This window comes from Enhydra lutris, unplaced genomic scaffold, assembly GCF_002288905.1.
Source record: "Enhydra lutris kenyoni isolate GAN:26980312 unplaced genomic scaffold, ASM228890v2 scaffoldscaffold29, whole genome shotgun sequence".
NCBI classification, from domain to species: Eukaryota; Metazoa; Chordata; class Mammalia; order Carnivora; family Mustelidae; genus Enhydra; species Enhydra lutris.
Window position 1 is genome coordinate 1,423,524 of NW_019154113.1, and position 27,045 is coordinate 1,450,568.

At 42.8% G+C, this 27,045-nt stretch overlaps 1 protein-coding gene across 1 annotated transcript in view; it reads right to left on the reverse strand.

Moving 5' to 3' along the window:
* The window catches only part of LOC111152691 (cholinergic receptor nicotinic alpha 7 subunit), a 110,753-nt gene that overhangs the window by 54,396 nt on the left and 29,312 nt on the right, over positions 1-27,045 (reverse strand). Inside the window, 1 exon segment of the mRNA XM_022511263.1 lies at positions 13,473-13,517. Within this exon segment, the coding sequence (XP_022366971.1) occupies positions 13,473-13,517 (45 nt within the window).

Here is a 27,045-nt window from a genome sequence, read left to right on the forward strand (position 1 = left end):
AGACATTAACAGGCCCCTTACTGAAATGGACAGATGATCTAAGCAAAAGATCAACAAGGAAATAAAGGCTTTAAATGACACACTGGACCAGATGGATCACAGAAGTATTCAGAGCATTCCATCCCAAAGCAACAGAATACACCTTCTCTAGTGCACATGGAACATTCTCCAGAACAGATCACATCCTGGGTCACAAATCAGGTCTCAACCAATACCAAAAGACTGGGATCATTCCCTGCATATTTTCAGACCACAATGATCTGAAACTAGAACTCAATCACAAGAGGAAAGTTGGAAAGAACTCAAATACATGGAGGCTAAAGATCATCCTACTATAGAATGAATGAGTCAACCAGGAAATTAAAGAAGAACTGAAAAATATTCATGGAAACAAGTGGAAAAAAAAAACATAAATGTTCAAAATCTTTGGAACACAGCAAAGGCGGTCCTGAGAGGAAAGCATACAGCAATACAAGCCTTTCTCAAGAAACAAGAAAGGTCTCAAGTACACAACCCAACCCTACACCTAAAGTTGCTGGAGAAAGAACAGCAAAGAAGGCCTAAATACAGCAGGAGAAAAATAATGAATATCAGAGCAGAAATCAATGAAATAGAAACCAAAAGAACAGTAGAACAAATCAATGAAACTAGGAGCTGGTTCATTGAATTATTAAGATTGATAAACTCCTGGCCAGAATATCAAAAAGAAAAGAGAAAGGACCCAAATCAATAAAATTATAAATGAAAGAGAAGAGATCACAACCAACACCAAAGAAATACAATTATAAGAACATATTATGAGCAACCATATGCCAGCAAATTTGACAATCTGAAATGGATGCATTCCTAGAGACATATAAACTACTAAAACTGAACCAGGAAAATAGAAAACCTGAACAGACTCATAACCAGTAAGGAGATTGAAGCAATCATCAAAAATCTCCCAACAGGGGCACCTATGTGGCTCAGCTGGTTGGGTGGCTGCCTTGGCTCAGGTCATGATCTTGGGAGTCCTGGGATCGAGTCCCACATCAGGCTCCCTGCTTGGCAGGGAGTCTGCTTCTCCCTCTGACCCTCCCCCTTCTCATGCTCTCTCTCTGTCTCTCTCAAATAAATAAATAAAATTAAAAAAAAAAAAAACCTCCGAACAAACAAGGGCCGAGGGCCAGACAGCTTCCCAGGAGAATTCTACCAAACATTTAAAGAAAAAATAATAGCTATTCTTCCAAAATTATTCCAAAACCTAGAAATGGAAGGAAAACTTCCAAATGCATTTTATGAGGCCAGCATTACCTTGATCCCCAAACCAGACAAAGACCCTATCAAAAAGCAGAATTACAGACCAATATCCTTGATGAACACAGATGCAAAAATTCTCACCAAAATACTAGCCAATAGGATGCAACAGTACCTAAGAGGATTATTCACTACGACCAGGTGGGATTTATTCCTGGGCTGCAAGGTTAGTTCAACATCCTCAAATCAATGTGATACAATACATTAATAAAAGAAAGAACAAGAACCACATGATACTCTCAATGGATGCTTAAACAGCATTTGACAAAGTACAGCATCCTTTCTTCATCAAAACTCTTCAAAGTGTAGGGATAGAGGCTATATACCTCAATACCATCAAAGCCACCTATGAAAAACCCATAGTGAATATCATTCTCAATGGGGAAAACCTGACAGCTTTTCTCCTGAGGTCAGGAACACAACAGGGATGTCCACTATCACCACTGCTCTTCCACATAGTACTAGAAGTCCTAGCCTCAGCAATCAGAAAACAAAAAGAAATTAAAGGCATCCAGATCAGCAAAGAAGTTGTCAAACTCTCACTCTCTGTAGATGATAAGATACTTTATGTGGAAAACCCAAAAGAATCCACTCCAAAACTGCTAAACTTCATACAAGAATTCAGCAACATATCAGGATATAAAATCAATGCACAGAAATCAGTTGCATTTCTATACACCAACGGCAAGATAGAAGAAAGAGAAATTAAGGAGACAATCCCATTTACAACTGCACCCAAAACCATAAGATACCTAGGAATAAACCTAACCAAAGGGTCAATGAATCTGTACGCAGAAAACTATAAATTATTCATGATAGAAATTGAGGAACACACAAAGAAATGGAAAAATGTTCCATGCTCATGGATTGGAAGAATATATATTGTGAAAATGCCTATGCTACCTAAAGCAATCTAAACACTTAATGCAATTCCTATTAAAATCCCACCCATTTTTTCCAAAGAAATGGAACAAATAATCCTAAAAGTTATATGGAACCAGAAAAGACCTCGAATAGCCAGAGGAATATTGAAAAAGAAAGCCAAAGTTGGTGACATCAGAATCCCCGACTTCAAGCTCTATTACAAAACTGTCATTATCAAGACAGTATGGTATAGGCACAAAAACAGACACATAGATCAATGGAACAGAATAGAGAGTCCAGAAATAGACCCTCAACTGTATGGTCAACTAATCTTTGACAAAGCAGGAAAGAATGTCCAATGGAAAAAAGACAGTCTCTTCAACAAACAGTGTTGGGAAAACTGGACAGCCACATGCAGAAAATGAAACTGGACCATTTCTGTATACCACACACAAAAATACACTCAAAGTTGATGAAAGACTTTAATGCGAGACAGGAATCCATCAAAATCCTTGAGGAGAACACAGGCAGCAACCTCTTTACCTCAGCCATAGCAATTTCTTCCAAGAAACACTGCCAAAGGCAAGAACTTCATCAAGATCAAAAGCTTTTGCATAGCAAAGGAAACAGGAAACAAAACCAAAAGACAATTGACAGAACAGGAGAAGATATTTGCAAATGACATATCAGATACAGGGCTAGTATCTAAAATCTAGAAAGAACTTATCAAACTCAACACCCAAAGAACAAATAATCCAATCAAGAAGTGGGCAGAAGACATAAACAGATAATTCTGCAAAGAATATTTCCAGATGGACAACAGACACATGAAAACATGCTCCACATCACTCAGCATCAGGGAAATACAAATCAAAACCACAGTGACATACCAACTCACACCAGTCAGAATGGCTAAAATTAACAAGTCAGGAAACAACGTGTGTTGGAGAGGATGTGGAGAAAGGGGAACCCTCCTACACTGTTGGTGGGAACGCAAGCTGGTGCAGCCACTCTGGAAAACAGTATGGAGTTTCCTCAAAAATTTGAAAATAGAGCTACCCTATGACCCAGCAATCGCACTACTGGGTATTTACCCCAAAGATACAAATGTAGTGATCTGAAGGGACACGTGTCCCCGAATGTTTATAGAAGCAATGTCCACAATAGCCAAACTATGGAAAGAACCTAGATGTCCATGAACTGATGAATGGATAAAGAAGATGTGGTATATACATATATATAATGGAATACTATGCAGCCATCAAAAGAAACAAAATCTTGCCATTTGCAACAACATGGATGGAACTACAGGGTATTGTGCTGAGCGAAATAAGTCAATCAAAGAAAGACAAGTATCATATGATCTCTCTGATATGAGGAATTTGAGAGGCAAGGTGGGTGGTTTGGGGGTTAAGGAAGGAAAAAATGAAACAAGATGGGATCGGGAGGGAGACAAATCATAAGAGACTCTTAATCTCATGAAACAAACTGAGGGTCACTGGCGGGTAGGAGGGTAGGGATAGGGTGGCTGCATTGTGGACATTGGGGAGGGTATGTGCTATGGTGACTCCTGTGAAATGTGTAAGTTGATGATCCACAGACCTGTACCCCTGGGTCAAATAATACATTATATGTTAATTAAAAAAAAAAAAAAAAAAAAGAGTGATCCGTAGTCTCTACCATGGCCAGTTCTTCTAAGCAAATGTCTCTGCACTAGCAGACTTCCCACCACAAGGAGGTGGGCTCCTCATCATCCCAGAAGGTGCCTCGCATCTGCTCACTTGAAAGCCAAGCTGGGTGTCCCCCACCTCAGGACAGGAAAGGTGGGCTGCAGGGAGAGGTGGAAATCAAGCAGACCCAGGTTTTCACCAAGCCTGTGGCAGAGCCAGCTGTGTGAGCTCAAGCAAGTTGTTAAACAAAAAACACAGGCCCCAAATTACTTGGCCAAGTCACCAAACTGGGGCTTAATACTTAACTGCGGTTTCAATCAACCCCAGAGATTTAAGCCTTAAAGGGCCAGTCTTGAATTTTCTGATTAGCATCAGTGAGGTCAACTGTCCAAAGCCCCTCTCTATCCTCCAGTGGAAGATGAGGTAATAATCTGCTTGGTAAGACCCCCTACCCTTCCCTCTAAGGGAAAGTGACCTTGTCTGAAATAATTCTTTCTTTTCTCTTGCTTGTAACTTTCTTGCCCTGCCCTCCATCCTTTAAAAACTTTCCATTTTGTGCAACTCCTGGGAGTTCATTCCTCTCTACTTGCTGGGTAGGGTGCCGCCCAACTCACGAATTGATCATTGAATTAAGCCAACTAGATCTTCAACCTTACTTGGCTGCAATTTGTTTTCTCACAAGGTAAACCTCCCTCTTTGAGCTGTGGCTTCCTCACAGGTGCCCTGCCTCACAGGGCAGGATGGTGCTGTGAGGATGAAATGTGTACAGTAGCAGGTCAGTCACATGGCCCTAGCAGGAATGTGACAAATAATGATGGCTTACCAAAAAAAAAAAAAAGACTCCTTTTAGAAGTCCTTTAGAGGCACCATCAACTGGGCACAGGAGGCTATAGCAGGAACCTTGGCTCTGTGTGCCCTGGGAGCAGGATCGGAGCGCCCAGGACCCCAAAGGTTTCCATGAACATTTCTGAAGACCGAATATGTAAAAGGGCTTGTAAGCAATCATGTTCCAGAAAGAGGCTTTTTATCCTCTCAAAGCACTCACTCCCCACTCAGAAAGTAGGTCCCTGGAGGGCAGAGGTCCTGCACAAAGTCTTCCTACAAACAGTGCCTGGCATGTTGGGTACCTGATAATAAGTGTCAACCTAGAAACGATGGCCACGTTCTTCATCTGGGATCAAAACAGATGACTCAAAGAATTTTCAAAACATATATGTGGGGCACCTAGGTGGCTCCATGGGTTAAAGCCTCTGCCTTCAGGTCAGGTCATGATCCCAGGGCCTTGGGATCAGGCCCTGCAGCAGGCTCTCTGCTCGGCAGGGAGCCTGCTTCCCTTCCTCTCTCTCTGCCTGCCTCTCTGCCTACTTGTGATCTCTGTCAAATAAATAAATAAAATCTTAAAAACAACAACAACAACAAAACACATATGTATGGAGTTTTCCAAAGCCAAGTCTTTCACACCAACAACCAGTTCTTGATTCTCTGGATAGGAACCAGGTGTCCAGCCATTCAGTTCAATTCAGATCCTCCTTACCTGGAGTTAGTGTCAGATAATTACTCCCAGAGCATCTGGAAGAATCTCTGTTTTTCCTTCTCTTCCATTTCTGAGGGATCCCTTTCTCATTACATCTTCAAGGTATGATTATGTAGGATTGTTACGGGGACATACAAGGGAGGAAGGGGCCCTGGATGTGAAACACACCATAGGAACCCCAATTCTTCCATGCGTCTGAGAACTGGCCTCATTAGTGTTTGCCTTGAGCCCATAGGAAACTTTTTAAGTGTGTGCATGCACGTGCATGAAAATATTTATAGCAGGAGAGAGAGAGAGAAGAGAAAGTACGTCTGGTATAATAAGAAACGTATTTGGTCTATGTCCCAGGTTCTTGGCACAGGGTTTCTAAAACCTTGGTCATTCCCTGAGGATAGGAATGTCTCTTGTTATTCATATATCTGAGCCCAGCTAAGATTCTTCTAAGGAGGTGAGGTGACTTAAGGTGGACCCCCTAGATCACCTCAGGTAGCCAGGATGAAGCTGGTCATCAGAGAGACCAAGCTTTGACTCCCGGGTGGGAATTTTTCAGCCCCACCCAAACTTAATATCCAGGCAGAGGGAGAGAGAATGAAGAAATGGATTATAAAAACCCTTGAACAAAATTCAGAGCTTCTGGGTTGGTGAACATGTGCCAGGACAGTAGCCCACAGAGGGCAGAAAAGCTCTGTGTCTCCCCCATACCTTGCCCTATGCCTCTCTTCCATTCACTTGTTCCTGACCAGTATTCTTTATTATAAATCAGTAAATATAAGTGTTTTCTTGAGTTCCATGAGCTGTTCTGAATTTGAACTCAGCTGGACAGAAGTATGGGTAGCCTGGACACCCATGTTGTGGCTGGCATGTTTTGGGGGTAGTCTTGTGGGACTGATACCTTGACTTGTAGGATCTGACGTGAACTCCAGGTAGAGAGGATCAGAATAGAACTGAAAGGCTGAACACCCGGTCTGTGTCCGGAGAATCAGAGAACTGATTATAGGTGTGAAAGAGCATGTACTTGGTGTCAGAAAACTCCATACATGTGTGTTTTGAAAATTCTTCCAGTCAACTGTTTTGATCTCAGATGAAGAAAGTGGGCCTCCTCCTTCCTCCTTGCTCCTGCCCCTTGTTGGATCGGCGGGCTCCGGGAGTGCAGGAGGAACAGTAGAAATGACCGCCAGGTCCTGCCCTCTTCCAGCCTCCTCCCCCCCTTTCCTTCACCCTTGACTCTCCTGCCAAAAGGATGTATGCCCAGGTCAAGGCTCCATAGGTAACCCGATACCTATGCAGGAAACAGATAAAAGACCCCCCGCCAACTCCCTCCCAGTGGGACTTCCCCCCACTCCCCTTTCCAGAGTTGAGGAACCTCACCCGCCCGAGGGTGCCCACCTCCTCCCGGTGTGACTTTCCTGGCTCCCTGGCTCCTGAGCCCTGAAACTTCACTGGAGAGTGCCTTTAGTAAATCTTGCCTTGCTCCCACTTTGCCTGGTGTTGTGTTTATCTCGCCTATAAAACCTTACACCCCTGACACTTTTTTCTCTCAGTATGACATCACGATTGAAATCACCATTAACTGTGGGTTGTTATGAGGGCCCTAAGCAAGGCACTGGCTGGCTTGTGTGTGAACGTAATGTGTAGCATTTCTACATATCAGAGATGAAGTGGTAGAGAAAACAAATTAAAAAGGTAAACGTTTTAGAAATAAACATGGTTTACAATGTAACATTCTACAATGTGAATACTATTCATTCCATAATTAGAATCGGGAAGTACAAAATAGAGAACATAAAAAGGATGGGGAATGTAGAGCCAGAAGAATGGTCAAAATTCCGAGATCAGAGGCCAGACTCTTTTGAAAAGCACAGGCAAGTCTTTGGTTTCTCTTCAGAAACCGAAATGGTTCTTCTATTTCTTCTCATAGATTAAATCAGATTATATCTGACAGGCTTCCCAAAATGATGAAACTACTCTATAGAAAAAATACCCAAGCGCTTCCTCCTAGGAATAAGAAGAGGTAAACAGAACAGCAACTTTCTCTTCCTTCAGGTTATCTAAATAACTGGAAATTCCTGCCAAATCAAGGGTGAGTGAAAAAAAGGAAAATACAGTAACAAACTGTAACTCAAAAGAAAATCTAATTAATTATTTTACTTTTCCATCCTTCTATTCAGACTGTATAGAAAATCTCTCATTTGCAGAATATTGACCTCAGAGTTCAAATACCCTGGGGGAAAAGATTATGCAGATTCAGGTTTTCAGAACAGCAATTCAGCAACAGGAAGCTCTGGGAAAGAAAATTTGCTGAAGCCAATTTCCTTGATTTTTCTCTCCCCTCCTGTCCATATTTCTGCCCTGGTCTTCTGCTCTCTGATCTTCACATTAGACATTAGGAGAAGGAAAGGAAAACTGAATTGGAGTAAATCAGAGGGGAAGAAAAAGCATGAGAGACTGTGGAATCTGAGAAACAAACTGAGGGTTTGGGAAGGGATGGGGTGGGGGGATGGGTGAGCCTGGCCTCAGGTATTAAGGAGGGCATATATTGCATGGAACACTGGTTGTGGTGATAAACAATGAATCTTGGAACACTGAAAAAAATAATAATAATAAAATTAAGATGTTAAAAAGAAAACAAAACAGTCCATTTCTGTAAAGCAGAGATTTTCCCCACCTGTGAACTCCACTGTCCCCACCACCAGCCTGCCTCTTGCCATATCTCTAGGGACTCATTTGGTCACAATATTTTAACCTTTTTGGTAGAATGTAAATTGCACAGCCTGATTATAAATGGCTTAAGAGAAAAAGCTGGGTCTCATCTACTTCTGGGTCTCCCTCACATGACCCAGTTCAATGCCTTCCTCATAACAGGTGCTCAAAAAGATTTGTTAAATAGATAAGTGAGATAAGGTGAGTTTTAGAACAAATGAAGTTGCAGACAATTCTGCAAGTCCGAGAATTAATTAGAAACAGGCTGTGCTTGAGAGAAATTTAGAAGTCTCCAGCGACATCCTCCAAAGCAAGCATGTTTATTTATGGAGTCCCTGAACTCAATGTAATAAGTAATAATCTGGCAAAATAATATTTTCCTCGAAAACAACAACTTTGAAAAAAACATTTGCCAAGTCACATATGTCATTGAAGATCATTTGCTTACTGTGGGATAAGGAATGTAGGCATCAAGAAGACAGACCTGTCTGTGACCTCACATGCAGTGAACATATTAGGTGTTTCTCTCTATATAAGAAAAATGGCAACAGCAGGACTGTACCATAGAGGACACGGGCAATTCTGGTTTTATGCTAAAAAGGAAGCATTTGCATTATCTCCCAGAATTTCCAGAGCTTCAACCTTATACTACAGTGTTCAGATGTTATCTGGAGTTGGCTCTATTTTGTATCATGGTATCTTAGCCCTTCCTAGGTTCCTAGGTTGTTTTTTGTTTCATTCTTTCCACAAAAATTATTCCGTGCCCGCTGGGGGTAGAGTAGTGAATAAACCCAACTGAGTCCAGCCCTCCCCTTGTACATTCCAGTTGTGGGAGGGAGACTCAGAGCCAGAGAACAAATAAACAAAGGATGGGACAAGGGCTTTAGAAACAAAATGAAATGGCCTTATGGAACTCATGCTTCCCTCAAATTGCTATGCTGAGCCCTAATTCCAATGTGAGGATGTCAGAGAAGGGGCTTTAGCAGGTAGTTAGATCATATGGAGGAAGCCCTCCCAAATGAGATTAGTGCCCTTATACAAAGAGGCCAATGGCTAGCTCACTCTCTCTCAACCATGTGAGAACACAACACAAACGCAACTCAAAAGAGGGCCCTAATAGAACCCAACCATGGCTGATGGCACCATGATCTCAGACTTCCAGCATTCAGAACTGTGAGAAATAAATATCTGTTGTGTATAGCCACCCAGTTTATGGTATTTTCTTACAGCAGCCCAAACAAAGGCACCAGGTAAGGAGAATGGAGTGAGCTAGGGTAGCAGGGGAGGGTTTGAGACAGTAGACAGGGACTCAGGGAAGACTTCACTGGAAAGGTGATTTTCAGGAAGAGACTAGTAAGAAGCGAGGGAGAAAAGAAGTAGTTCTTGGGGAAGGAGCCTTCCAGACAGAGGGAGCAAGTAAAAGGCCCTGAAGTGGGTGTGTGCTTGGGTAACATGTGCAGGGCATCAAGCGGGGCAGGGAGCACAGCAAAAAAAAAGAGGGCTGGGGGGGATGTGGCAGAAGCAAGGGCCAGGCCGACAGAGTCAGAGAATACCTCAAGGACCTCAGCTTGTCACTGGTGAGACAGGAGCCTCTGGAAGGATCTGGGTCAATGAGGCTTGTGGCTGAACCTTCATCTTCTCTTATTGGGATCATACTCACTGGTATATTGAGGGGAGGTAGGGACTGACACACAAAGTTGGGCTAGGAGTCTCCACAATAACATGGGTGAGAGAGGATGATGGATTAGACCAGGGTAGAAGCAATGGGGTTGACTTGCGGTGGTAAGAATTGGATCTGTTTTGAAGGTCGAACTGCCAGATCAGATGTGGGTGTGAAAAACAAGAGTTAAGGGTGACTCTGAGGCTTCTGCTCTGAGTAAATGAAGACAATGGAGCCACCATTTATCCCAAATGGAGACAGCTACTGTAGGGGCCAAGGGCAGGCTGCCCAAAATGTTCCACTTTGTCATACTGATTATTTTATTTTATTAATTTACATTCAATTATCCAACATATAGTACATCATTAGTTTTTGATGTAGTGTTCAATGATTCATTAGTTGCATATAACACCCAGTGCTCATCACATCACATGCCCCCCTTAATGCCCATCATACTGATTATTTTAAATAAAAGTTACCTAAAAAGGCCTGTGCAAGAAGGATACTCAGACCCTCCTCTGTCCCCCTGAAAGCAGGAAATAAATTTCTCCCATGAAAGGTACCATCCCTGGACCAGGAGCTAAAGAGACATCCTTATCACCAGAGATAGGAAAAGAGCCAAGAAGGCTGTAGAAACAATCTTTCTTACTTTTTGCTAATTTCTCAGCACAGTCCAAATTTCCTTCAGAATTCCTTACTAATTAAAACTCCCAAAGACAAGGGTCTTTTCCTGTCAATTCCTCACAAATTTATTGTCTTTTTGTCTAAGAAGCTTAAAAGTATCTGTCTTGGTCATTTCTGTAGGTCTCAATGCCATTATTGGGCCTCCATGTGCACATAACAAAACTGTGTTTTCTCCTGTTATTCTGTCTCATGTAAATTCAATGTTAGGCCAACTGGAAGGACCTTAATGGGCAGAGAAAGATTTTTGCTTCTCTTCACTATGGAGGTGGCAAGTGTGAAAGGAAAAGAAGGGATGGTCTGGAATATACTAGGGTTAAGAGCCTGCTGGGTGCGCACATGGGGACACCAGGGAGGAAGTTGGGTTGGTGCTGTTAGCACCTGAATGGTGCCTTAAGCCAGGATACTGGATCCTCCAACTCCTGAGACAAGGAATGGCTGGACAGACATGAAGAGACAACAGAGGGAACTTTGGAGTCTGAGTGAATTAGGAGAAAAACCTAAGGAGAGGTATCCAAACACTAAATGAAGAAAGATTTAAGGAAGAGGGACCAATCAACTCTACCAAATGCCCTGAGAGACCTATTGAGATAAGAGGGGAGAAAAAAATCAATCCCTGGAAAAGACAAAACAATGGTATTCTACCCCTGGTGCGGAGTAGGGGGACAGGGCAGGTATTGACAGGTAAGGGACACAAGATATCACCCTGGATGATGGCAAAGTTCTGTTTCCTGAGGAGGGTGGGACTGAAGAGCTGAAAGCATGCCTGGCAATTCACTGACCAGTACACTTAGGATCTAGGCATTGTACTGTACCTAAAATTTTGCCTTGAAAGACACCTTAGTCAAAGAGCTGCATGAAACACATGGGTGAAGGTGACCACTGTCTGCTCTTCTACTTTAAACAGAATTTAAAAAGAAGCTACATCTATAGGAAGATGGATAGATGGCCAAATATGGGAGAAAGCAAGAATTACGAAGTGCTAATTATAGAGTCTAAGAGGTGAGGACATAGACTCACTGTGACTTGACTGAGCTTGAAATTTTTGAAAATTTTCATCAAAAAAACTGGGGAAAATTGTTATTCATAGTACAACATTCAGCAAACTGGGGTTAGTGGTTTGTTCACCCCAAGCCAGGACAGGGTGAGTTTAACTGAGAACACATGGGAAGATGCTGGGGACAGCCTGGGCCCAGGGAGACACCACTTGGAGGAACATTCCTGTAAAGGTGAGGAGGAAACCAGAGTCACTGGAGGGGTCAATGGGGACAAACTGAGCTCTGCCTGTTTGCTGAGAATGACCTGCAGACACTATTATGATGTTAGAGGCAACAGGGAGGACCATGAAAGCAAGGTTCTCAGCAGGTACTAAGAGAGGGAACCCCTTCTCAGGAGGGAGAGCCCTTCTCTAAGGGGAGCATTGACCCTGTGCCCGTGATAAAAGGAGGGAAGCTGGAGCAGGTGTGCACAGGCTTTGAAGTAGGATGTGCTCACTAAAGAATGTTGCTTTAAATCCTGCAGCGCAATCTCTAAAAGGTTCTTTGAGGGATCTCACATAGAGCGAAGCTTATTTGTGGGATACAAGGCAGATGGCTTTGCATGAATCCATTTTCTCTCCCTCGACTTCCACACGCATTCCCACTAAAACTCACCTGCCCAAGAACCACCTGGGAGTACCCCTTTCCCCACGTTTACTTCTCTCATTTCTCCTTACAAAGAAAGGCCTATTTCCCTTACCTCAGCTCCTATCTTGGGACAGTGGCCCAATAAGGAACAAGTCAATTCAAAATGTCAGTATCTATGCATTAAAACTTGGGTGACAAAAACTTTCAAATGATCTTTGGTGGGTTTTAATTCCTTTAATTCCTTGCTTTCAACAAAACTGAAAGAGAAACTAATCAAGTTGTCAGCTGATACATCCTGATAAAACTATATTATCTTTGGCATGTCATCTGGAAGAAGTTCAAGGAATTGATTAACATTGCTGTAAGAAAATGTCTCTCATTATGAGTGACATATTATTACATCTATTTTAAAAAGTCATAGAACTGATGGTGAAATCTGCATCAGTGTCTCATTTCTGATAATAAAAAATAGTCATCCATGAATACATGAATTAATTTAAAACAAAAACCCATCTTTGGTAGAGAGATGAATGTTACCTTGATGAATTAAGTACCAATAATCATTGTAAACCTAAATCAATCTAGAAGAAAAAAAATTAACATATTGTCTAAAAGAATAGTTTTTTATGTAAATATTTGTATTTAAGAGAACCAAGACAGAGTGATTAATAAAAGACCTGCAAACACAAAATTATATTATGTTAAGATAAAATTCTGTGTGAAAATTAGAATTGCAATGCCAGTGCACAGAAGACAGGGACTGTGTGAAATAGCTGGCAGTTAAAGAAGACCCTGTTTATATATTTCTTAAGTGAATGATATGGATATCAAATTATTATGGCATTTAGATTCCACTTAAAAATAGAGACTAACAGTTTTACTTCCAAATGTCAATATTTACAATTTGACGGAAGAGACATCATTTGCAATTCTTTAAATTTAGGTGAGAATTTTAGATGTCAAGTTAAAAATCTATGAATGGAATATAGCATTTCCAAACATTTGCAGGGGCCACTGAAGCACTTAAGTGTGGAGGCCTCTGGCTTAGGCAACTCCTTAGGATTCCAATATGTGCATCCAGGGGGCACGGCGAGGTGGGGGAGGCAGGTGCCCCTGAGCCCTGGAGTCCAGTTAGTACAGGTTACAGACACCTTACAGACAACGCAGAGCTTAATCTTATTATTTGTTCTGCATGAAGTGGTTTTAAAATGTCCCTCAAATCACCCTATAGAGAAACACGAGCATGCACTTGATCCTGCAGGATGCAATGAAAAACGCCAGAGTGGGCATTCTAGTTCACATACACTGGCATGTGTGCAGTGAGGAAGGACTGCCCTGGCTTTTCTCAGGGGTCCTCTGCTTCCCCTGAATTTCAAGCACTGGCTACTGGGAAGCATGAGCAGGAAGACTGGCAGGGGAGGACTGCCATTGTCTCGACTTACCATCTGCAGCCAAATGTTGGTGGTTAAAACTTGGTTCTTCTCATCCTTCAAAGAAAAAGAAAGACCCATATAAATATGGTTTATATGGTTTACAAAAGAGGGAATGATACTGTTATTCATGCAGGAATCGGATTGCTGAGACTGCTGGAGTGTGTGGAAATTAGGAGGCATTGAGCGCTTCCAAATACACACAAGCAGCATTTCCCCAGAGTTAAGCTTTTCTCTTTATCCTGAAATTATGTACATTATAGAGCACTTACAAAATATGAAGAAGTATAAAGAAGAAAATTAAAACCCCACAGCCCCGTTATCCAGAGATAACATGTGCTAATGATTTAGCTTATTCTCCTTTGTAACCTTTATATTAATTAATATGCTTAAGAAAATAAAATTGGGTACAAATTCCAATTCCTTAAAGTCAAGTTTATTACCAGAATGTATACAGTTTTAAACAAATATCAATATCTCGTGCTTCCCTCCCCCAGGAAAGGGAGTATGACCCTAAGGCAGCAGACACACTGTATGCCAATGGTGCTGCGTGGGTCACATTTCTGCCTGGTCCCTGTGGATCTGCCTACCTTTTCTCTCATCTTCTAGTTACCAAGAAGGATGCCTGGCCCCTGACACACACCTACAAGGTAAATTCTGTCCTAATGAGCAAACCAAGTTTCAGAAAGGTAAGATGACTCTCGGAAGGAGCTAATCAAACTTGGATCTCTGACTCAAAGCCCCTTTTTCCCACATTTCCAAACCACCTAAGGATGGGATCCAGCAGGGTGCCAAGTCTGTGCTCTAAGCAGAGCTTGGGATAGTGTACCAACCATGGCTTTGCCCCAGCACAGGACGTCTAAAGAAGATTCTAGGCAATATCAACCTTTCCAGCCGGGATGCAAGCATCATCTTATCAGAGCTGGCCAAGCCCAACATGGCCCAGCAAATACCAATGTGTACAGGCTAATGAGCAAGTTTCCTGCAATAGTTCTACTGCAATGGTGTTATGCAGAACTTAGCACCCAATTCCCACCTAAACGACTCTGTAAATTGGCAACTGCCACTCTCTTTAGGAGAAAGTATTAAGCAATGCCCCCCAAGTAGATGTGCCTAGAAGCTAAGACTGTGAGTTCCTCCACCAGGATTCACCTGGCCCCATTAACTGATGGCCTACACAAAAACAGACCCAATAGAAGAAAGAACATGGCATCTGCTGAGGTGTGGTCAGAGGGCTGGGATGCAAATGAGAAATAAATGCTGTTTCCCATTAAAATAAAAGTGTGTTGAATATGTAAGAATTTGGCAAAGATTCTTTGATGCACCAATGCCCCTGGCTCAGTAGCTCACACCCGGAGCAACTTTGAGAGGTGAACTTGGCAGGCAAGGAGGTATGTGAATCCCAAAGAAAGAACAGAGCTGCTTGGGAAGGGACAGGTAACAACATCCTAGTAAAGTCCCGGGTTGCAGCTGTGTCCAGAAAATGCTGTCAGTTCGGTTAAAGCAAAAATACACCCTATTTTTCAAAATAAAACATGGCAGTGTCTTTTTGTGGAATAAGTTACATAGCTGACGCCTCTCAGTATTCTGTACTGAGCAAATGGTCCCCGATAGAGCTGTGTATTTGCACCGCAAGAAAACTCTTGTTCCGGGTCAATCTCCGATATTATTTGAAAGCATCAGTGAACTCTTTTAGGACATATATCCATTGCATCAACTTATTAAGGAGTTGTTGTTTTTAATGGACTTAAAATTAGCCAGTGTTCCATTTGGGTGGCTTTCCTTCTTTTAATTGCATCTGTGTCTTCAGCTTCTGAGAAAAAAGCTTCTGTGGTTTGGGAGCTCAATTACTACCAATCTAATTAAAAGGCTTTCTTCTTTCCAACATTCTAACTGAAACCTCATTAGAGTGAAACGGAGTTTCTGTGGTGTGTAGCAGCATGGGACTGAAGTGCCGGCATTTCAAACTGTAATCAACACTGAGCAGCAGCCAGCTACCGCCGGAGAGCACAACGATGCCAGGTAGGGGAGCCCTCCACAGAGACTCCAGGGACCAGCCCACAGATCAGCAAGGAGGCTGCTGTGTGCATTCCCAGAGTGGGTCTCTTTCTCCTGCTTCCATCCCAGGGCCACCCGCTGGCTGTGTCTCTCAGCTTTCTCAGTCTGCACAGCGACAAGATGTCCTACCTCTTTCCCACCCCCGGGTGTAGTGCTCCCTCTCCATCACACATTGAATGTTTGTGTCCCCCGGAAATTCCCATGTTCAAACTTAACCCCCACCGTGATGACATCTGGAGGTGGGACTTTTGGAAGATTAGGTCATGACAGCAGAGCCTCTGTGAATGGGATTAGTGCCTTATAATAGAGACCCCAGAAAGCCCCCTCACCCCTTTGGCCCTGTGAGGGCACAGGGGAGAAAACAGCTATCTATGAACCACAAAGCAGGTTCACACAGACACCAGATCGACCAGTGCACTGATCTTGGATTTCCCAGCATCCTCACCTGTAAGAAATAATTGTGTGTTGTTTAAGCCACCCAGTCTGTGATATTTTTGTTATAGGAGCCCAAGCTGATGAAGACAGTACCCCACCACACACTGACTTCTACTCAGCTCCAGATGGGGCTCTCTGCCCTTATCCAGCTGCACTGCTGAAAGAATGAAGTCTAAGGTTCCTAGTGTAGTACACAGCCTTTTCTACAAGCCACAGTCCAGCCAAGTGTTCATTCATTTATTCATTCATTCACTCATTCAACAAATGTTTGCAGAGCACTTCCTGTCTCATTGCCATCCGGGCAGATACAGTAGGAACTGAACATCATTCTTGAGCTCGTAGAATGTAGAATGTGAGTCAGGAATGGGATTAGACAACTCAAGAATGATGTAATTACAAAAGGTGACAGAAAAGGAACAGGGTACCTTCAGAGAGAATGACAGGGATGGGGTCCCAAGGATGAGTCTTCCTTTTGACACCCTATGATACTGGAAGACCAAAAGACATGGCTCCCTTATGACATCACCTGTATCATTTGCCCTTCAAGACCTCACTCCGCCTCACCTCCCAGGACCTGCCCTCTCCCTACCCTCCTCCTTTCTCCTGCCCGGACTGAGGCTGCTTCCTGACTCAACAGCAGCTCCAGCACAGAGCCAGCAACTCAGCTCAGGACCTCGGCTTTGCAAAGGAGAATGAGGAGCACTGAGGAGAGACATGAGAGATTATAGCCTGCAAGAATTCAGCCTACTTCAGAAAGCACCTGGCAACCCGCTCCTGGAGTTATAAACACAGAGGATAGCCACCTGCCTGCAAAGGACACTGACACCTCTCAGTGGCCCTCCAAGTGTGCAGCTTAGGTGACCCAGGGCCTGCGCAGTCTACAGTGGCCAGATCTCCTACACACCCTGGTGCCCACGCCAGCCTCTAGCCCTTCCTTCTTGCCACCCCCAGGATACCCACAGTGCCCTACTTCCTGAGCCTTCTGCAAGAGGGCCCAAGGCAGAACTTTAGCCTGAATTCAACTATCATGCCTCAGGGTTTGCATTGCTGTCCATGCTGAGGTGATGTGGAGAACTGGGCACGGAGACCGAGGCTATGGTTTAGAAAGTTGGCAGATGGAGCTGTGGTTCCCAGATGCCTCTCTGGCCTCGGGCATTTGGATGTTCCTGGCAGGGTTTTCAGGGGCTCCACTCTCATTGTCCAAAAGCTGTCCTTATTCAACCCGGGAGGGAAGCTTCCTTCCCTCTCAAGTAAACATCGTCCACTGACAGAAAAGCCATCAGCCTTCTGCACTCCCTTGAGCTTGTTTAAATCCTGAATTAGCTGATGAAGCTGCTTTCAATAATCTCTTTCCTCATGAGCTGGGTGGCACACTGGTCAAACACTGGGATTCCTGCAGGGAGGGGGAATGATATCTCCAAACCCAAGTCCCAAACCCTAGCCCCAAGGTCTCTGAATAAATAACCAGCAAGCAGCGCAGAATCTGAACATGGGTTTCAGTGATTCCAGACCCTCAGGCGGCTGCCTGGTCATCCCTGTTCTGATCCAGCCCTGCAGGACAGCGTGGAGGGGTAGACCCCATACAGCAGAAGACCCTCCAGGCTCCAATCTGAGCCCTCCAATTACAGGCACTCAGTTTCTGTGGGTTCCAATTTTCTGTCCGAGGAAATAAGGAGATAACAGATGCCCTGACCACCTTCTAGAGTGGAAGAGGCAAGGAGAGCATCCTGCAAACTGTGACATGTGACTCAGTGCCAGTGGCTGTCCCTGTGCAGCTGCCCTCACCACACAGCTCTCCTGCCATGGAATCACAGGAGGCCCTTGTGGCAAAGCAACCCCAGAGCCAACTAGTCTAATGCCTCCTTGTTTTTTTGTTTTTTGTTTTATTCCTAGCACCTCAGAATATTATTCAGCCTTAAAAAATATGGAAATTCTTTTTTATTTCTTTTTTTAAGTTTAATTTTATTTTTTCAGTGTTCCAAGATTCATTCTTCATGCATCACACCCAGTGCTCCATGCGATACTTGCCCTCCTTAATACCTACCACCAGGCTCACCTAACCCCTCACTCCCCACCCCTTCAAAACCCTCAGTTTGTTTCTCAGAGCCCACAGTCTCTCATGGTTCATCTCCCCCTCCAATGTCCCCTAATCTACTTTTCCTTGCGTTCTCCTAATGTCCTCCATGTTATTCCTTATGCTCCAGAAGTAAGTGAAACCATATGATAATTGACTTTCTCTGCTTGACTTATTTTACTCAGCATAATCTCCTCCAGTCCCGTCCATGTTGATAAAAAAGTTGGGTATTCATCCTTTCTGATGGAGGCATAATACTCCATAGTGTATATGGACTGTATCTTCTTTATCCATTCGTCCGTTAAAGGGCATCTAGACTCTTTCCACAGTTTGGCGATTGTGGACATTGCTGCTATCAACATTAGGGTACAGATGGCCCTTCTTTTCACTACATCTGTATCTTTGGGGTAAATACCCAGTAGTGCAATTGTAGGGTCATAGGGAAGCTCTATTTTTAATTTTTTAAGGAATCTCCACACGTTCTCCAAAGTGGCTGCACCAACTTACATTCCTACCAACAGTGTAAAATAAAGAAATTCTGCTAATTGTGAGAGCATGGATGAACAAGGAGGGCACTATCCTAAGTGAAATAAGCCAGACACAGAAAAGCAAATACCATATGAATCCACCTATATGAGGAATCGACAAAGAGTTGAGCACAAAGAAGCACAGAATGGAATGGTGGCTGCCAGGGGAATGGGAGGTTTTAGGCCAGAGGAACCAAGGTTCAGCTCTGAAAGATAAACAACTCCTAGAGATTTCTGGTGAGGCACGGAGCCTATACTTGACAATACTATATTATATACTTAAAAATCTATTAAAAGGGTAGACCTTGTGTTAAATGTTATCATAGAAATAAATAATAAATAAATATATAATAAAGTTTCTGTATGTCACTCATAAAGGGAGTGTTGTTTTCTTTTAAAAGTACACTTTGGGGGGCGCCTGAGTGGCTCAGTGGGTTAAGCTGCTGCCTTTGGCTCAGGTCATGATCTCAGGGTCCTGGGATCAAGTCCCGCATCAGGCTCTCTGCTCAGCAGGGAGCCTGCTTCCCTCCCTCTCTCTCTGCCTGCCTCTCTGTCTACTTGTGATCTCTCTCTGTCAAATAAATAAATAATAAAATCTTTAAAAAAAAAAAAGTACACTTTGGGGGCATTGGGTGGCTCAGTGGATTAAAGCCTCTGCCTTCGGCTCAGGTCATGATCCCGGGATTCTGAGATCAAGCCCCACGTCAGACTCTCTGCTCAGCGGGGAGCCTGCTTCCTCCTCTCTCTCTCTGCCTGCCTCTCTGCTTCCTTGTGATCTCTGTCTGTCAAATAAATAAATAAAATCTTTAAAAATAAATAAATAAATAAATAAATAAATAAAAGTACACTTTGATTGGGGCGCCTGGGTGGCTCAGTGGGTTAAGCCTCTCCCTTCAGCTTGGGTGGTGATCCCAGGGTCCTAGGATCGAGCCCCACATCAGGCTCTCTGCTCAGTGGGGAGCCTGTTTCCCTCCCGCCCTGCCTGCCTCTGTGCCTACTTGTGATCTCTCTCACTCTGTCAAATAAATAAATAAAATCTTTTTTTAAAAAAGTGCACTTTGATTTAAGCAGCCATGCTTTTTGAAACAATCTCCCAGAATAAGCATGTATCTGCTTTGGGCACACCAGTTCTGATAATGTGTAATGTGCTATCTTGTATTTCATATAGCAATTATTCTTCTGGAAGTTGTACAGCAACATTATTCAACATTATTTTGCAAAGCTCCCAACTTTTTCTTTGCTTTTGTATAGAAGCTGAGAAAAAGATAACAATATATCTCACTGTGTCTAAATTCTTGTTTGCAGAGAAAAATTGCTGGATAACATAAATTCCTATTTGTGTAGTCTCTAGTTTATACCAAGGATTACTTCTTTTATCTAATTTAATTTTACACCAACCATATTTTTGTCCTAGTTTTACAGAATAATAAACTGAGAGTCTGCGATTTTCCCTAAGTCAGCAAGATAGTAGATCTGACACGCACACACAGACACATACCCCTCATATCCAAAATAAGAAATAAACTCTTATAAATCAATAAGAATAAGGCAGACAATCCAACAGAAAAATGAGCAAAAGATGAACAAGCACATGATTTTCACCACAGAGAATATCAGTAAATGACATCTGAAAATACCGTAGTTAAATCTTCAGTAGACATTTGCATTCTTCCAAATGTCATGCGTGCACACAGGCACGCACACAGCTTTTTTTTTTTTAACTCATTCAGTCTGTGACAACAACCCAGCTAAGTCAGTACTATTATTATTCTCCTTTAATAATGGGGATTATGGGAAGGCTCCCAAATTTAACCTAATATATGTCTCCGTTCTGCTCAAATATGTTCAGGTGAGCCTCTATCCTTCGTGGCTCAGTGGTTTAGGCCTCTGCCTTCAGCTCGGGTCGTGATCTCGGGGTCCTGGGATCGAGCCCCACGTCGGGCTCTCTGCTCAGCGGGGAGCCTGCTTCTCCCTCTCTCTCTGCCTGCCTCTCTGCCTACTTGTGATCTGTCTCTGTGTCAAAGAAATAAATAAAATCTTTAAAAAAAAAAAAAAAAGGGAAGGGGTGCATAAAAATATCAACTGTGAAACAAAAGAAGCTCCTGGCCCCATGTCCCGCAGCTCAGTGTGAGCTGAGATCCACCCCCTTACCTCTTTATCCCAACACCTGTGTTTGAGCTACCATGAGGCTCTGTTCCCAATGTCAGAACAGTGAGCACCTTGGTGAAGTTAATGAAAAGTGGTTCCCTTTGGTATTTGTTACGTACAGGAGTTCTCGAAATATCATCTGGAAACCTCTGAGGTTCTGAGATGCTTTAGAGGATCAGTGAAAAACTTTTCATAATCTTAGAAGTTATTAGGCTGTTTCCCCCTCATTTCCTCATGAGCACTGAGCAGAGCTTGGCAGTGAGCCTATGGCATATGACATCACCAACAGACTGAAAACAGAAGCTGATAAGAGAATCCAGCTGTCTTCTATTAAGCTTGGCATTAAGGAGATTGGCAAAATATAAAATAGTGCCACCCTTCTCACTAAAATTGTTTTGCTTGGATAAATGTATTTACTTTTTTAGAAAAATACTGGTCACATTAACATGGCATGGGTTTATTATAATTTTAAATTAATGAATGAACTTAAACTATTTTCTTAATTTCCATTTCTAATACAGTAAATATTGATAAATATAACTCACATAAGAAAAATTGGGGGAATTCCCATAACTTTTATGAGAGTAAAGTGGGTCCTGGAGCTTTAAAGTTTGAGAGCCACTGATAAAGGGCCTGCATTCATTAAGAATTTCTGTATCTCATACCTAAAACCCAGCCCTCTCATGGTGCAGAGCTCTACTGCATCTCTGTTCTCCTTTTGGGGTTGCTCATGGTCTGTGACATGGGAGTACAACTGAAAAGTCCAGACATCACAGGCAGACCTGGCTGTGTTACTTACAAGCTATGTAGACTCAGGGCAGTCACTGAACTTTTCTGAGACTCGGTTTCCTGTACATAAAAATAGGAAACTGATTGCCATCTCTCCAGCAAACTGCAAGGATTAAACGAGTAGCACACAAGAAGTCCCTAAAACACAGTAAAGTTTTCTGGCTTTCTTTCTTAAAAAAAAAAAAAAAAGGTTGCTTATTTAAGAAAAAGAGAACATATGTGAGGAGGAAGGGCAGAGGGAGAGGGAGAAGCAGGCTCCCCACTGCGCAAGGAGCCTGAAGGTGGGCTTGATTCCTGGACCCTGGGATCATGACCTGAGCCAAAGGTAGATGCTTAACTGACCCATCCAGGTGTCCCAAGTTTTCTACCTTTCAGTGATCAGAAACAAGTTCCTCCAACAGAAAGGTACTGGGATGACTTAGAAGGTTGTCCCATGGGGGCAAAATCTCCTATTTCCAAATGCCTACCTTTGCAGGTGGCACATAATTACATTTGTTTTCTCACAGAAATCTGGGCCTAGAAGGTAAATGTCTTGATGTCAACATTTAATTTTCCTAACGGGTTAAGGGTATTGTGATATATGAATGTGCAAATGTGAATTAAAAAAAAAAAAAAAATGTGTGCCACACAGTTTCAAGTGCTGGATGTTTATGTCCTTCCACCAGCACCCGGCTTCTCAGCGGGCTTGGCCTTGGAACCTCACCATTTTCTTACTTAGGTTCTGGAACTCTTTACTCATCACTGAACTGTTTAGAGATATATACTTATTTCTAACAGTATTGTTAAGTACTTATAAATAAAGGAAATGTGTTATGCTGTGGCCCTTTAAAACACGGCACTCTGAAGAGCCTGATACTGTAGACAGCGCCCCAAAGAACTCCATCAATGCAAATTATGGTCCTTGGAAAACTGCCTCTCAAATTCCCCAAAGTGATTTTTGAATCCTTTTATGCCCCAAAGAACTCCATCAATGCAAATTATGGTCCTTGGAAAACTGCCTCTCAAATTCCCCAAAGTGATTTTTGAATCCTTTTATCCCATTTTTAACTACCAAAGTTAATCTTGCATAGCATTAGAACACTGTTTTCAGGAACAACGCAGAGAAAGCCTGGAAGAAATCTGTGAAATCAGACCAGAGTATTATTCCAACAGGTCAGTGTGTAATTCCTTACTGACTTAAGGCCAGTTAAGATGATCATAACCAAGGGTACAAAACTGGCCCATCAAGCTGTCTCCTTGGAAAGTTTGCATGCCAGGTGAACTAACGGCAAGTCTGTCTCCTGAGCCTAGGTCCTTGATTCAGCCAACGCGAACTGATTTTCTTTCCCCTATAAAACCCACCGCCCAGGGCGCCTGGGTGGCTCAGTGGGTTAAAGCCTCTGCCTTCAGCTCAGGTCATGATCTCAGGGTCCTGGGATCGAGCCCCAAATTGGGCTCTCTGCTCAGCAGGGAGCCTGCTTCCTCCTCTCTCTCTGCCTGCCTCTCTGCCTACTTGTGATCTCTGTCAAATAATACATACAATCTTAACAACAACAACAACAACCCACTGCCCAGTGCAATATCGAAGGGGCTGGGGCTCATTGCCAAGCCACTTCTGCTACCTGTGTGTGCAGGTATGAGAGGGATTCCCTGGGGAAGTAACCTGCCCTGATGTTATATGGTTCCTGCTGGGTGGACCCCATCCCTAGCACTGCCCAGGTTCCCCAAGGAGAGGGAGTGATTTCAAGAGTGCACTTTTAACTGAGACTGAAAGGCTTTCTTTCCACTTCTGCAAGAGGATGGGCCTCCCTATCTCCCCCCAAAGACCCAAATTTGGAGGAACAAAGCTGGGGAAGGTGATCATGAGAGTGATCCTAACCGAGCAGACACTGTTTCTTGAGTTTACAGAGCTGAGAAGTGGAGGACATGGTGGCAGGAATGGGGGAGATTATGGAGTGCAGAGAGGGAGAAGTGCTTCAGTGGCCCTGGGTGACCCAGGAATCAACTTTATCTCAACTCTGCTTGAACAGACACAATAAATTTCCCTTTACACTTAACCATCATCCTAACTGAATCAGTGTCCAAGCATTGCTTTCACTACTACACACGCAGTGCACATAAAACATTATCTTTGAATGGGCTAAGAGAAAAGAATCACATGTACCACCAGATCCCCCACAAATGCCTGAGAAATTACAGAGATGTGTGCAGCATCAGCACCAGGCTTTTCCAATGAACTCTGGTAGGAACTGACTGTGGTGTGTCTCATTACAACCGAGGTCTTCTATAGACATCAGTTAGAGATACAGGGATCCCAACAGAACACCCCATGTGTAACTGATGCAAAGGTGGGTTCAAAAGGCCAAAAAGGAGGGAATGAAGGGAAGGTAGAAGCAAGATATAAGAGAAGTAATGTTTTCTCTCTTCGTTGTTATTTGGCATTTCTTGTATTTCTACAAGTAATATAGATTAATTGGTTTAATAAATTAAGGAAAAATAAACAGGACCACAAGTAAGGAAAGAATGATGGAAAAAAAAAAATAGTTCACTACCATTACAACCCAGAAAATTAAAAATTAAGAGTAGACACATTATGAGAATAAGGCCTGGGCAAGATGAAATGACAGCTGCATAAATAAAATATGGCAATAAATGAATGAACGAATGGATGGATACATTTTTAAAAATAGCAAATACAAGGAAGAAAGGAAGGCAAGCAGATAGGCACAACTAAAATGTTAAATATAGTCTGGAAAAAAAAACAAACAAGACGGGCATGTTTCCCATGAGTTCTTTAATACTATATAACTTAATAAAATCTTGGATCAAATTAAATATGATTTCAAAGACAAGATTATAAAATAACCAAATGAAATGAAAGGGAAACTGCAGAGTTAAATAAATAAACTGAGAACCAAAACAACATGATTACATAGCTAATAAATTAGACCCAGAAAGGGACAAAACAGGCCCAGTTAAAAATTGAGTTACTGGCATGAAAGCGAGGCATGAGATAATCACAGTTTGTGCAAAGGAAAAACACAAAGAGATTAAGTCCATTAAGGAAGAGGTCGGAGATGGAGGTGACATAAGAAGACAGAAAGAGAACTGAAACGGAGAGCAGACCCATGAAAAAAGTGCACAGGAGACATACTTCTGGTTCTGGCAAAAGACTAGACTCCATATCCTGAACACCATCGTACCACAAAACACCTAGAAATGGTGGAAGAAATCAAACAAATTTTTAAATGAAAACCTAAGCTCATAAAAAAGGTACGAGAAATCCCTCGAAACAAAAACCCAAGAGAAAACTAAAAAGAACATCGTGAGTGCATGAATTGATGCTGCCAGAGGCCTGTGTGTAGAACAGTGGTGGCCAGTTATAGTCACAGAGAGCTTGAGCAGTGCCTCGGTGGGACTGAGGACAAAGCTTTGACTGAACCAAACCCCCAGACCACATTCGTCCACATGACACAGCCCACAATCCTATGGACACCCCTATACTTCTATGCATTTTTATCTCCAGCACCAACCCCCTCAAGTTCTCATGGAAAATATACAAAAAAAGATCACTTTTTCATTCTGATACAGGGATGGAGGGAGCAACTCTAGGGAAACAGGTCACTCAGAGCCTTCTCCTTAGCAAAGTCCTACTCTCCAAAAAGTCCTACTCTAACTTTGTCAGATTTATTCCTGCTGGGGAGAGTGCACCTTGCCCACACCAATACCCTGTCATCTTTCTGTCTCACCAGATTGGGGACGGGAAGAGCTATATCACCAGGAAACACCCAGGAGCACAGGCCCACCAAAATACTGAGATTTTATCGTAAGATTATAGAATGCTTCCTCTCCCCCACACTTCACCACTACAACGCTCCAGTAGGATACCAGTATGGGTGTAGGACACCAGGGTATGGCTGAAACAGTCTGCGGACTCCCTGAGCAAGAGTGCCAAGGGAAGCCCAAGGTCAAGCAAGGAGACAAAAATAAGGACACTATAGGAATGTGAAGCCTCTGGCCCCCAAAGCTACAGCAAACAGTAACGTCTAACCAATAGCCAAACTAACATAAATTTTCATACTAAGTTGTATTTGCCTCAACTCCTATTACAGGTCATTTCTGACTTATGACAGAAAATCCACCAGGCAGGTAAAAGACAAGAAAAAATAATCTGAAGGGACGAAGCAAGCATCAGAACAAGACTCTGACATCCAATCTCAGATGCCATTCAGCTGTAAGACACATGTATGTTACAAAAATGTTAAAATGTGAAAAATAATCTTAGAATTGATGGACTACGGTACAAAATGTATTTTTTACTCCTTCTTTCACAAGTTAAAGAAGGCATGAGAAGTAGCAGAGACTTCTAATGACCCATCTCAACCTCATTTGTTCCAGTGTTCGAAAACGCAAAGAGCCTACATGGGGGTTTCTTCCAGAATCAACGTTGAAATTTTTACATGCTATCTGAAAGGCAGAGAAATTTCTAAGTTTTCAGATATTCCTAAACTCATTCAAATGGAGAAGGCTGATGGGAATAACCTATAAGAGTATGTTGCTAAACTTAGGAACTAGAAAAAAAAGGAATTTCATTGTGGTGGTTCCAGGACACTAACAACTACAATTCAGGAAAAGAACTTGAGAGTCCTTGTCACCATTTCCAAACAGCATGTTACCCAGCACATCTTAATCAAGAAGCGGATAAGAAGCAAAATGAGAATATTTCCCTCTTTTGAATATTTCAACAAAATATTTCAATAGAAAAAGAAAAGATGGCATTTAAAGCGACCAAAGATCTAGTAAGGGAGAGGCCAGATGGTGGGGACTTCTGTAAAAAGATAAGCCGATATTACCCCGGGCCCCTTCAGAGGAGTCAGAGGTCATGCGGTAGCTAAGACTGGGCATGCGTACAGTCTATGCAGTGGGTCCCCAACATATGCATGGGGAGAGAGCACCTCTGAAGTAGTCTAAATTTCCTGCCCACAGCAGCTGACTCAAAGTGTCTTCCTCTTCAACATAACTATGGGACCAAATGCGCACCCCTGGTGATGCACTTTTATTAAGGACCTGCTCTCTGCCATACAGATACCTGAGGGAGAACCAGGAACATTATATGGCAACACTGCATCCTCCACAGAAGTTCCACAGGTCCCATGCTGTCCTAAAGGTGGCCCAACATGGCCCAACATGCTTGTTCTGAGTTTTTGATGTTCTCATACATGCTGCTACCTAAGCAACCCCCAGTGCCAACACTGACTAGCAACATAGTAGCAGAGAAGTCTGCATTCAAGGTTCTACCCTTTAAAGAAACCAGGCTGGGGTCATCTTGGAAACCCCAGGGCTAAAGTGTACAACCTAAATGATGTATATCAACAAAGAAAAACATTAGGATGCACCCTCACAGACCCCACTTCATGCTGTTATCACAAGGATTTTGAGAAGTCCCAAAGAACCTGACTAAATTTGTGGTTCCCAAATGGAATTATAGGATCCTTTTTGTTCTTCTATACAAGCTATAAATAATGAGTCCTCTACGGATCTTTAGGCTCTAATCCTTTTCTTACAGACTTGTAGA